The sequence below is a fragment of the Centruroides vittatus genome, unplaced genomic scaffold, assembly GCF_030686945.1.
Source record: "Centruroides vittatus isolate TY-2023 unplaced genomic scaffold, ASM3068694v2 contig_4, whole genome shotgun sequence".
NCBI lineage: Eukaryota > Metazoa > Arthropoda > Arachnida > Scorpiones > Buthidae > Centruroides > Centruroides vittatus.
Genome location: NW_027122214.1, coordinates 1,535,944 through 1,550,073, shown reverse-complemented (window position 1 = coordinate 1,550,073; position 14,130 = coordinate 1,535,944). Strand labels below are relative to the sequence as shown.

The 14,130-nt window shown below is 31.4% G+C and overlaps 2 protein-coding genes across 2 annotated transcripts in view; both read left to right on the top strand.

The window, feature by feature from the left end:
* Nucleotides 1-14,130, top strand: part of LOC136976251 (uncharacterized) — a 55,183-nt gene that overhangs the window by 11,675 nt on the left and 29,378 nt on the right. The gene's annotated exons all lie outside the window — the stretch shown is intronic.
* LOC136976247 (putative leucine-rich repeat-containing protein DDB_G0290503) overlaps nucleotides 7,921-14,130 on the top strand; it is a 56,348-nt gene continuing 50,138 nt past the window's right edge. The window contains exon 1 of the mRNA XM_067271468.1: nucleotides 7,921-8,064. Within this exon, the coding sequence (XP_067127569.1) occupies nucleotides 8,041-8,064 (24 nt within the window). The 5' untranslated portion in view covers nucleotides 7,921-8,040. The remainder of the gene's footprint in view (nucleotides 8,065-14,130) is intronic.

Sequence of the window (14,130 nt, the reverse complement as noted above, 5' to 3'; positions counted from 1 at the left end):
TACAAAGTAACTGGTTTCAACTTATTTCTACTTAAGAAGCAGTTAAATAATTAAGCGATTAGGAAATTAGGGACATAAATAAAACCCTGATGAAAGAGCCGAAATTTTACTTAAACAGAAGCTTAACCGAACCAATCTCTTGCCGAGTACAGTGGGGTCTGTTCTCTTCATAATATTAGATGTAATAAAGACAGAAATTTTTCCAGTTCAATGAGAGTGACCGAAAAGTTGTAAATTTTGGAAATTTCCGTGGACACTTGGTCCTAAAACGAATTAGTTAGAAAACGAACGACAGACAATCTGTTAAGTTTAACATATTTAGATTTTTACAGCTATGGTGAGAAACGTTTAAAATCTACAACAACCCTGTCGCGTTCTTTGATATATACTAGTGATGCAACAAAAGAGGCATTTGACATTGACCGGTATCGGCACCCTCAAGATTTGCATGCACTCACCTACCTGGACCGTCTCTGATTCCATTCATTAGCCACTCATAGGGAGCTATTTCACTAACAACGGAACTGTCGGAGTGTCATCTAATAGATTTTAATAAAATTTAGTTAATAATTACGTTAAAAGTATACAAACTCTATGACAAATTTCTAGTATTCACTAAAAGTGTTAATCAGAGTTATTAGCAATCAAATGTCGTACTATTTTATAGTGGTTTAACACAAATATGCAAATTTTTAGAAGTGAAAGGGTCGCGGAGGAAGACGGCGATATTACATTTAGAATAAATTCTGGAATTTTCGAAAATGGGAGAAGAATTAATAAAATTTAGTTTAATTACGTTAAAAGTATACAAACTCTATATCAAATTTGTAATGTTTACTAAAAGTGTTAACACAAATATGCAAATTTTTAGTAGTGAAACGGTCGCGGAGGAAGACGGCGCTATTACATTTATGAATGAATTGTAGTTTTCGAAAATGGGAGAATTAAATGTAAATATTCAAAACATTATAGCAGAATTTAAACGTTTATGTGATAATGTTTGGCCTACAGAAAATATTTGTAGGCCTAATATTTCAGACGTTGATAAACAGGTAGCCAAACTGCTTTTTAATGCATTTAGCGATATTTTAAGTAGTTATGTAAGTAGAGATGACGAAGAGTTTTGTCAGATGGAAAATAATAATTTGATTATAGATAGGCCTATTTCAGATAATAAAATAACACGTCTGCTTCTAGAGAAAGAAATTGATAACGCAGACACTGACTGTGAATCAGGATATTCAGATGATGAAAAATTCGATAAGAATATAATCTCAACAAAACGAAAAGAAGAAATTCTTAACTTGCATAAGAAACACCCAAAATGGAAATTACACACATTACAGCGGAAAGGAGCTAAAGAATTAAAACGTTTTAGTGATTTATATAAATGGGAAAAACAATTTAAATCTCGAAAGCATAGAATTGAAACGTTAAAAATCATTAAAGAACATACTAAACAAATGTTTGACGAAGCTCGAGGCAGCTATAAAATTGTTAAAGGAAATCAATTAAAAATATGGGCATTACAGAAATTTCTTCAACTGAATAGTTCAATTAAATTTACAGCTAGTGATTCTTGGGTTGCAAAATTTAAAAAAGAATATAGATTAGTATCTCGAAAGATTACAAAACTTGTAAATAAAACAGAAATAGTGAACGAAAAGGATATTTTAGTAAAAGCTGCGCAATTTCAAACAACAGTAAAAAATTTATTGCCATCTTATTCGCGTAACTTCATATTCAATACGGATCAGTGTGGTTTTTCATACGAAATGATTTCACCAAGAACACTTTCATATAAAGGAGAAAAAAACACTATTGGATTTGCACATTCTCCAAGTAATAAAGTTACGCATTCCTACACTGTTCAATATTTAGTTAATGCTAACGGACAAGTTGTAGGTAATGTATTTATTTGCTTACAAGAGGCTCGTGGAACCTTTGGACCTAGAGTTCAAGCATCGCTGTTCAATGCCCCAAACGTAACTGTTACAGCTAGCTCATCTGGCAAATTATCTACAGCAATTATTACAAACTATGTAAAAGACGTATTATCTCCAAATATAACAGAAAACTCTTTATTAATAATTGACTCGTGGAGTGGACAAACAAATATTAATATTTATAATACAGTATTTCAAACATCTACAAATCAAAATTCATGCGAAATATTAATTATTCCACCAAAGTGTACGTCTATATGCCAACCTTTAGATGTCGGATTTCATAGACAATTAAAACTTTTAGCTAAAGAAATTTTAAATGCTATACAATTATTCTGTAATGATTCTTCGATGAAATTGTTTTGGACAACTAGAAATGGCATTATAAAATTACATTCGATTCTTCATCATCAATTATCTGCGCCAATATTTAATAATTTGATTAAACATGCACGGTTCGCTTCTGGACTCATAAATGAAAAGTGTCAATTCTTAAATGTAAAACAAGTTTGTTTTTCTTTTTTAAACACTGACAGTTTAAATTGTGTCGAGAGTAATTGCGAAAATCTTCGATTTGTTAAATGTGCACGATGCCAACAGATTCTTTGTTTATTTTGCTTTGTTGAAAAATATCATGTAAATAGTTGCCCATCTAATAATTTGTGAATATAATAACTTTTAAATATATCTATTAAAATGTATTTATTTATTACGTTTCGATTGTTTTCTTTATATTTATTCTATCAATACTTTTATATTAAATTTCATTGTTAAACTAGTATATATATCTAATCTTTTATAATATTTATTTGAGTTTCCTTATTGAGTTATGAGTTTCCTATTTGAGTTATTCCTTCTTCTACTCTGTAAATGTAATACAGTGATACCTCTGTTTTCGTAGTGTTTAATACTAAAAAAATTAAGAAATTAATATAAAATGAGTATAAAAAACTAATACAATGGTCTCCGAAACAGAATCGCCATCTAACTGTTTTTGATTGATCGAAATTAATAATAACTGTTCGGCCTCTTCAATTGTTTGCGGTCTCCGTTTCATTAGCACATTTACACCTTTTGCTACATTAGCCTCCGTTTTGCTTCCTTTTTCGCCACAACGAAACTTATCGTGGATGCCGACTTCCCGTACAGTACATGCGACCGATTTCAGCAATCTTAATGCCGGTCACGTATTTTTTAATGATTTCCTTCAACTCGATCGTGTTCCTGGCCTTGTTTGAAAGGCTATTGGCTCTGGAAACTTTCTTTGGTCCCACGATGGAACTAAAAAGAATGGAAGCAATGGAATTGTTTGGCTAGACGCGCGGAGTAATGCTCATACAGCAAGAAACACCGCCACGATGACTTGTGAGCAGAAAAATGCGTGGGTCGCTCTTTGTTTTCGCAAAATTAGCAACGAGATCATGTGGCACGCCGACGAAATCCGGGGCAAATTTTTTGCAAAAAATGACGAAAACCAAAGTCACAGTAATACCTCGGTTTTCGTTATCTTCCTCCGCGACCCTTTCACTACTAAAAATTTTCATATTTGTGTTAAACTACTATAAAATAGTACAATATTTGATTGCTATTAATCCTGATTAACACTTTTAGTAAACATTACAAATTTAATATAGAGTTTGTATACTTTTAACGTAATTAAACTGAATTTTATTAATTCTTCTCCCATTTCCGAAAATTCCAGCATTTATTCTAAATGTAATATCGCCGTCTTCCTCCGCGACCCTTTCACTTCTAAAAATTTGCATATTTGTGTTAAACCACTATAAAATAGTACGACATTTGATTGCTAATAACTCTGATTAACACTTTTAGTGAATTCTACAAATTTGTCATAGAGTTTGTATACTTTTAACGTAATTATTAACTAAATTTTATTAAAATCTATTAGATGACACTCCGACAGTTCCCTTTGGATTGTTTTAAGATTTAAAAAGTAAAGAATATTTTGTTATTTTTATGTACGTTTCTTCACAAAGTTATATTTAATTATAAGTTTTATTAAAAGTATATTCATACAATTGAAGAATTTTTTGTACTAGGTATGTATATTCGTCACACATCTTGTTTTACCAAGTAAGTTTTTCTGATAATTTTAATTTTAGCCCTTATATCGTGGCTAGTGATTCAAAAATTTATTTAAAAAAAGTTTTGGCTCAAGACCATGTAATGAAAAAGAAAACATTATTAAAAGAGAAAGACCGATGCCTAAATTAAATATAAATACGTCAACAAAAAATTTCGACATTTTGACGATAAAATTTATGACGAATGACGATTCTTTCGTAAAATTGAAGCAATTTGAAAATCAAACAGGAATAGAATTTAACATTGGTAAACAATATAAAATAAATATTGAAAATTATAATGAGATAATTACGATTAATAGGTATATCTAAATTAATAGATGTTATATGTTTTTTCTCAAAGCGAGAATTGGCATTTAGAGGGCATAGGGAATTTATTGAAGCTAATAACGGAGGTAATTATATTGAACTTTCTTATTTATTAAGTACGTCAGATAATCTATTAAAATACATTTAAAGAAGTGTACGGTTTTTACTGGTTCATCGAACAAACGAATACGAACGGGCCCTGACGCACAATTAATTGATTGCCCCTGAAAGTCGACCTCTTACAGAAACAGCTTCCCTATCATCAAATTTCACGGCATGCCACTGTTTCGCAAGTAATTTTTATGTCAGGGCCCTGAGTTTGATTAGGTGGATTGGATATATTATAACTTATTTTTACAGTTATAGCTTTTTTTTTTTCTTTGAAGTAACAATATTAAACAGGATTATTGCAACAAGAAAATCGTTGCAAGAAATAACTGGTAATTTAAATGTAGCTTGTACTTTATATGAAAGTCTTATAGGATTTGTTCAGGAATTAAGAAACGATTTTGATTCTATTGAAGAACATACTAAAGAATTATGTGGCAATTTTGCAAATGCAATTTATTCGACTGACTTTCAGAGAAACCGTAAACGAAAGAACCAATTTGATGATGGTTGTGACAGTGATATTCACTTTTCTTCCAAGGATAATTTAAAAATAAATACTTTTTATGTGACATGTGATTCTTTAGTCAACGAGATGATTAGAAGAAAAATAGCATATACATCTATTAACAATATTTTTAATTTTTTATTTATTGCAGGGATGGCGAACCTATGGCACGCGTGCCCAAAGTGGCACGTAAGAGAAATCATATGGCACGTAATGTATCATATGATTTCTGTTTTTTTCAATCATTCTTTCTGTTTATCACCTGATCATTTTTTTTCAATCAGATTTTTTACATTTATTCGAATTAAAGCGTACTCGTTTAATTTCTTTAAATATCATTATTCTAAGTCTAAGACGTTGGCACGCATAGACATCTTTAAAGCTAAGTATGCTTACAATATGGTACGCGGACTCAAAAAGGTTCGACATCCCTGATTTATTGAAACAGACACACATAGTGCAGATTCTTTTGAGACAATAAATAACACGTATAAAACATATTTACATTCATGAGATTCGTAACGAGTGTCTTCAGTTTATTGCTATTTTAAAAGATAACCACATAGAAAAGAATCTCCAAGAAATGTTATATTTTATTATAAATGATAATATCAACTTTCTGCAATATGCAAATTTTTTTAAGAATACATCTTACAATGCCAATAAGTAATGCTAGTGGTGAAAGATCTTCCTATACGTTAAAAAAAGTTAAAAATTGTTTGAGAAATTCGATAAAAGAAGATAAATTATCTGCACTATCAATATTAAATATCGAATCCGAGTTATCACAAAAATGAAATTACGATTTTTTGATTAATTTTTTTTTTTTTTTTTTTTTTTTTTGCAGAATCGAAAATGAAAAAGAATTGTATGATTTATTTTTTCTATTTCTTTTATGCATGAATCATTATTTTTCGTATTAATATATTGATTATTTTATGTTTGTAATTGTTTTGAAATAAAAATTACTTTAATTTTAAACATTACAATTTTATTTATATTTGAATTAATACAAAATTTGTAAAGAGGCCCGTAAATATTTTGCCTAAGGCCCGCGAAGGTCTAAATTAGGTCCTGGATGAAGCGAGAATAGTTAAAACAGTCCATTCTCCGACGATTGCGTTGGGTATGGAGAAAATAGAAATATATGAGTAAAGTGAACAATAATTGCTTAAATGCAAAAGACGCCAACGCCTTCCCAACGGCCTGGAAATACATAATAGAAAAAGAAATAAGAGTTAAAAACCCGTAAAAGGATATGGCAGTTATGCTTTAACTAGTTTAATGTATTTTCGATATAGTATTTAATTTTTACATTTATTTGGTTATATAATGCATTAGTAATTTATTGTTTAATCAATATTTAACCGTTTAATGTAATATTTTTAAAATTTTTCGAAAACTAAATTTCACGAGTATTCGAAAGCTTTATGTTCGTTTGTGGAACTATAATTTCCTGAAGATGGCCTATAAGAATAGGCTGAAAGCGTTCGAATATTAAAATTGCAGTAATCTCAGCAAGTGTTCGGGTGTTTAATTTAGCCTCCCTGGTGTCTAGAGGACCGAAAAAGTAAAAAGTAAAATCTGTTTCTTTATTAATTTCTCGTTTCAAATGAATAAAAATAAATTAATGATAATTAAATTATCGGTTTAAAACAATACAACGTGTAAAATTTAATTTTTGAAATGTTTGCTTTAAAGTTAATTTTTAAAACACCGGGACTTTATAAACAACCTACTCTATGTTTTTTTTTATTTGTTATACAAAATTATTTTATTATTAAAATATATGCAATGAGTTATTGATAAAATAACATTTAAAAACGTCTCTTATTAAATATTTCATAAATTTAAATAACGTTTATGACATGTTTGCATATTGATTGGAAAATGCTTTTTCCACAGCGATCGATTTGAAAAGTAAAAGTAAACAGATATCAATCGATTAAGTGCGTGCTCTGAAAGACATGAATATAAAAGTACGGTACTATAACAAAATATAATACATGTAACACGACGGCCGAGGCGGTCCAGGCGCCATTTTACCGCTCCAGAGGACTCCGAATCAAATCCGAGTGAACAACCTCAGGATTTTTTTCACGGGTGATCTGTCCCAAATATATAAGGCTCCGCTCTTCACCATGTAGTTGCAGCCTGGTTGAACTTATTGCTGGTCAGAATGAACTCGCGAAGGGCATAGGAAAAAAAAAAAAAGACCTGGGCCCAATAGAAAACCCATGAAAAAGTTTTGAAGTTGCTCGCCCGGATTCGATCTTGTGCCCTCGGAGCGGTAGTAAGCTGGCGTTGTAACTACCCCTACCGTTTGGCCGTTAATCCTTTTTTTTTAACTCTTTCCCCCCTGTGGGCACTAAGAGGGCCTCTTTTAGAAGGTCCGTTATGGGTTCGGCCAGGCCCATAATGGGACGACCGGGTGATGAGGGACGGGGCCCGACATAACCGAACGGACCACCCCCCGAAAAATTCCTTGGGATTATTCGACCCGTTCGATCCCTGGTCCCCCAGAGCGGTAGGTCATCCGGCCGTCTCGACCGCTCGGCCATCCTGCCGCCTGTTAATCCTTCTTAGTTTGCTATATCGTGTTACTCTTTATATCGGTATTGTAAAAATGAATAAACTTTTAAACTTCTTTTAAACTCCGATAATTTGAAAAATACTACGCACGTGCCTGCATATCATTTAAGTAAAATCGACTTTTCATAAGCATATTTTATTATTATTTCTTTAATTAATTATTTATATCAGTTGAAATACTTATTGATTACTGTACTTCTTATTCAACGATGCTAAAGGGTTTTTTTTTGTAATATAATAATTATATCATCGAGTAAATAAATAAAAATCAATAAGTGACGCTATTTTACTTTCTAATTGAAGCGCGCCTCTAGCGGAAGATATCTTATTAAAAATTGAAGCCGGTATGTGGTGTCGTCTGTTTTCGTTGCTATGATTACTTAACACAAAATTAACGATTTTTGGTAAAAATTGAGTCATTTTTCTCTTTAAGTACTTAAATTGGTTAAATAGAATATTTGCAGACGTTGCTATGAATATCAGAACCTTCTTAAAAGTAAGAATTTAAAATTTTTGTTATTTAATTAATATGATTTGTTTAATTACATAATTAACTTATTTTATATCAATACTTAAATAAAGTCAAACTTGTATTAGAATGAAATTACATTACGTAAATAGATCACTGTCGATTTTCGGCTTGGCGCGTGTTTAAACTCGAAATTTAACTTATATATTTATGCTCCATTGTGAACTGTTTTATAATTTCTAAGATGAACGTTTTTCAGCCGTTGATCCATGACATTAGAATCCCTCGCGACTTTTACTTTACATACAACAGTGAGGAACTTATATTTGAGAAAAACAATTAGATGGGCCAGGAGATGACTATTATCGGGTGTACTATAGATTACCACCTATGGAATTTCAGGACTTTGATTATATATTTGAACTCAAGACCGAGACGAGTTCACGGTACCCTATTTTTGGACCAGAGATGAAAAATAAAAAAGTTACCATACTTTTTTAATCTTGAATGTTAGACGGCACCTAGTACTGCCATCTTGCAGTAAAGTCTGCAAACCATGACGTCGGACTACGGTCATCTCCAGTAGGGTTAAACACGCGATATGAGAGCGGAGAGAGCAACGCGACTTCCGATCATCGCGCGATTGCCATTTTGGTTAATGTTACTTATGGCAGCGAACATGGCGGCTGTTCCCAGTGTTCATGCTCCCGACTGACCTCCCGGAGGGGAGCCGCCAGCAGGCCGCCATGCCGCTATGTGCTAAACATCACTAGTTATTGATTCACGGTAGTTCTTGAACAAAGTAAAAAAGGGGGAAATGTCTACTAAAGGCAATTTTAACGGCAAGCGACGCGACTCTCGATCGCGATAGCAAGGCCGACTTAGCGGAGGGAGCGACGCAACTCCCTATCATCGCACGATCGCTGGAAAAAAGTATGATAACTTTTTTATTTTTCGTCTCCGGTGTAAAAGTAGGTTATCGTTGAACTCGTCTAGGTCTCCTGAGTTCAGATATATACCCAAAGACCCGAAATTCCATAGGTGGTAATCTATAGTATCTCCCAGCTGTTGGTGTCCAATTATGATCACCTAAAAAATTGTGGCCTTATGAGCAAACTACTGTACTAGCAAGCAGATTAAATAAGCTCACAACTTTATCAATATCTCCCATATACCTATGTAAATTAATGCAAAATATCTGTGGTATTGAAACAATTAATCATGTCAGTTTCCTTATACAAATTGTCATGTTATAAATGAATAATTTGATCTGTGAAAAATGGAAAAGTGATTTATCTCTTAGTGAAAAGAAGGTAGTATTAAATTAACGTGCTACTGGCAAAATACTAAAAGAAATAGCAATAATCATTTGAAGATCAGAATCATGTGTATCAAGATGCTTGAAGAGATATATGATCCGTACATTAATCACATACTCAAAGTTATTAAGAAGCATATGATAAGAGAATATTGAGAAATATTGCAAGTAGCAGCAGATTTAATACTGGAATGACTTTAAATAAACAATAGTTTATACAGTTTCGATTAATTGTCAGGTGAGCTGGTGTTACTGTAACAACCAGTGTGGTGAGTCAGCTGCAAAACAATTTTCTATGTAAATCTACTGGTGCATTGTTTTCCATCCTACACTCATGCTGTATCAGTGGCTAAATGGATTTAATCTTTAACACTGGTAGTCAGCTTGGGTTGACGGGTGACTCATGAAGTTTTCTGGGTTTTCTTCACGTTGATAATGCCTGAATAAGGCCAGTTTCCCTCAAAAAATTTCTCAGAATGCACATTTCCTGATTAGCAGATCCCTTGTCTGTATCTAAAACCAATCAACCAATATATTTACACATTGAAAAAGTCATCTGCTTTTTGAGTGACTCATATGCTACTTAGTTTCAATTTTTTTGCATAGTATTTGCACTGCTCAAAAAAGTATACATATATATATAGTATATACTATGTAGTATAAAAAGTATATATATACTTTTTTTGCAAATCCAAAGTCAGTAAAGTATGATGCTGTTATTTTTGGTAACAGCAAGAACATACCAAGCCCAGCATATGTTGTATAGATGATACAGCCCTAGGCGATGTGAACATATTTGTTTAAATTAATAAAAGCTATTTTCTGAAAGTATAGAGCATGTTGGTGTGAAATAGCCTTTATAGATGAATATCATTTTGACATCTAAATTTATCAGTGTCCATTTTCTAAGAAATTTCTTTAGATACTAATTTAAAAATATTTTTTCATACTTCATGTTTTACCAATAATAAAATTTAAGGTTGGAGTTGCCGGAATAAGAAAAATTTACAGACTCCAACTCCAGAATAATGCTAACAACTTACTGTATGAAGGGAGTGAGGTTCCAATCATGTGCCAAAAGTTAAACTGTAAGTTACACCCACTTGGCATAGATGATGAGTTCAGTGGGCAAAACAACACTTAAATTAGACAATGGAAGATGGTATAAAATCATCTGGAGAGAGAAGGCTGTTTTTTGTGTCAATTTTGATGACTAATGTTTGCACTTTTACTGTCAGCCAGGAGATCACTTCAATCCTCAATGCTGAAAATGTTCTAAAATTTCCAAGAAAAAAGTTAAGGTATGTATGTAAGCTGCTGGCTTAGACTGCATATTAAAAGATCATGTGAATGCTGAAACACACATGGAAGTTCTGGAACATTTTTTTTTTTTTTTATACCAAAATGAAAAAACACTTGAAATTATGAAGACTGACACTACAGAAAATCCCATAAAGGTTATTTGACAATCCTATTGTGCATTGAGAATAGATTTGGATTATAAAAAGTCTAGTTGATTCCATGCTTCAATAAATTTGTGCTGTGTGCAAACAAATATTCAAGTGCTAACCTGCCATGGACTAATTATAGTGTCTTCTGTTACTGATATTCAGATTAGTTTATTTATTTATTGTTTAAACATGAAACATCTTGTTAAACTTTTGAGCATACTTCAACTTGCTATAATTTTGTCCTTTGTTTGCTACAATATGATATGCTTTTTGATATATACAATTGTTTATGTTAATGTTTTACTCCTAAATTACAGAATCAGTACTGTTATTTGCAAAAGTTGTTAAAAGTTCAAAATGTGATAAACTTATTATCTGATAAGGTTTTGAATAAGCTGTTATTTCTTTAGACAGTTGTGAAAGTTTTAACGCCATCAGTTGTAGAATATGTTGTTCTTACTATGTTTATTTTGTATCATATTTTATTTTCCCTTTGCTAATGTCATTTGTAGTTATTGATATAAATTATGTACTAGCTCGTGTTGTGTAATGTATAGCAGTTTTAAAATAATAATAATAATTGTATATAAAAAATTAGAATAACAAGATTTAAAATGCATTTTAAAAATGAATACCGGTAATACATACAAAATGTTATAGTCCAATAATAAAACTTCCATAAGGAACATTAAAGTACAATAAATTTGTTTAAAGGAAAAATACGAATAAAATTTTCTGTTTTTGCTGTTTGGATAATTTGAAAATAGATGTTAGTATACAGTATAAGAAATGAGAATAAAAAGTTGGGAATGTTAACGAACTTGTCCTTATCGTAAAAGTTAAACAGCTCTTTTATATCTTATCGCAATGGTAACTAGTTTATCTGTATACTGTATATAACATATACTAACAGATGAGCCCGGCGTTGCTCAGGCAAAAAGTAACAATAGTGAAGATTAAGATTATTAGATTACGTAAATGTTCACTTGGGTAGCCCCAATGGTGGTACTTCCATTAATGGGGTGCCAGTCATTTTCACAACTTTTTCAGGGCAATCGATGTTTTATTTTGTATTTTTTATATAAATTACACCACTCCCATAATTGTTGACCCTTTGCATGATATTCATCTCTGAATGTCAATTTTTAACATGTATCAGTCTACCACTATCCTTTGTGCTTTGCATGTAGACGTTCACCTTGGTGCTCGTTATTGATTGCACCTCAGCACCCAGGTGGGGGTGAGTCCCCACACCCCCTAAAATTATATAACATCAAGTACTCCACAAACAGTCAAGTGGGCTAATTTGTTAACCCTCTTCCTCTCCCTGCGTGGGAGGATTTCAGAAAATCCCTTCTTAGTGTGTATTCTCATGACATACCCTGTGTACCAACTTTCAACTTCTAACCGTTTGGGCTCTGCTTATTATTATTATTATTATCATTAACCCATCTTGATTATATGATATATATGTATATAATATTGTGAAAAATAGTTGGAAATTCAATGAATTTTAACATGCTGTCTGATGTGTGAATGAATTTGAAAGAAGTTATTTATTCAAGGAATTGTTATGCAAGAAATAATACTGTACTTTCTATTTATTCCATTTTATTTTTGATGGTGAAACATGAACTTGTGAGCAATTTTCTAGTCTAGCATGTAGAGGTTAGGATGTGGTCCTCTGGTATTTCAATATTACTGCTGTGTATGGATTGAATGGTATGGTATGAACTTTTATTAAGTAAATGGAGAAAGTGAGCCTTTCAAACTTTTTCAAGAAAATCGAAGTTAAATTTTGTGTGACTTATCAGTAAGTTTTGCAGAATCTTTCATGGAAAACTGGTTCGATGGAAGCTCACCTGACTCAAATTTGCATGACCATTGGTCTTGCACATGTGAAATTTTATCAAATTAATGCACTTTTTACATAGAATAATTGTAAATTATATAATTTATATATTTTATCTATTTATTTTCTATTGAAAATCATACATTTCTCGTCCTTAAAAATTTGTTTTCGGAATTATTATCTGTTAAAAATAAAGTTAAAGCAGAAATGACTGAAAGATCACTGTATTCACTTTAACATATAACAATTTAATGTGATATTTGGAGTTAGTTATAACTAATACTGTTTTGAATTTGTTTAATATTGCTTAAAATGTCAAATTATTCACAATCATCTCACATTTCCAAATGTAAAAAAAATGAAATTTATGTTTAACAGACAGTTCCAAAAACAGATTTTCAAAGAGAAAATGTACATTTTTATTAGGAAATAGACAAAATATATAAACCCATGTGATTCACAATTATTTTATGTAACAACTGCATTGATTAAAAAATAAATCTTACTCATTGAGACTCAAACCAGAGATTTTCCAAATATGAGTAAGCCACTGAATTTCAAACTTTGCATGCATTGAAAAAAATGTGCTTGAACCAGAAACACAAGTCATCTCTCACTCTTGAAAAAAGCACTGAAATCATGAGTGTTACACTCGTATGTTTTCAGTGCTTTTTTGCTTTGTTTTTGGTAAGTTTGGTTGTATATATAGTGTTTTTCTTTGATTTTTAACAATTTCTTCCTGCAATTTTTCTTTGTCGACATCTTTTGAACATTGTTTACTATTAGTTCAAAATTTAAACTACATTTGCATATTCAAAGCTCAGGAGCATCTTTTCCATACACATTATGAACCTTTTTTCACTGTTTGTACCGCATTATATCCTTTCCGAAATTCAAAGAGTAGCATGCTGGATATGCTTTTTATCTGAAGACATTTCAGCTTGATTTTGTTCAACAAAATATGAAGCAAAACATTTAAAATAAGCTTATAAACAAAGAATCTCTCATTAGCAATAATGTGTTTAATTTCAAATCTGTTACAGTTAAATCACACAACTATGTTAAGCTACCACAACTGTTAAAAATAAGTAGATTTTCTGTTCAACTCAATATAACTTTTATTTATTAACTATGGAATTCAAAAAGGGCATGGGAAAAGGATAACAAAGTCTAAAAGGAAGGTTGTTGTATCAACAATTGAAATTAAAAAGGAACTTACCATGAAGCATGAAAGTGGTACAAGTGTGGCAGATCTAGTGGCCATGTACTGTACAAGATGCCAAAGTCAATGGTGTGCAACTGGTAAATGCAATTTTCATTTTATTATACATTTACGTGTTTTATTTATTGTTTTCAAGTTTTAATTTACAATTAGAACATGTAATTGTCTTATTTTTACATTAAATAATGTATACAGTGGGTGATCGGTTAACAAACATAATTTATCCGTTCCAAGACTTTGTTCCCTATCC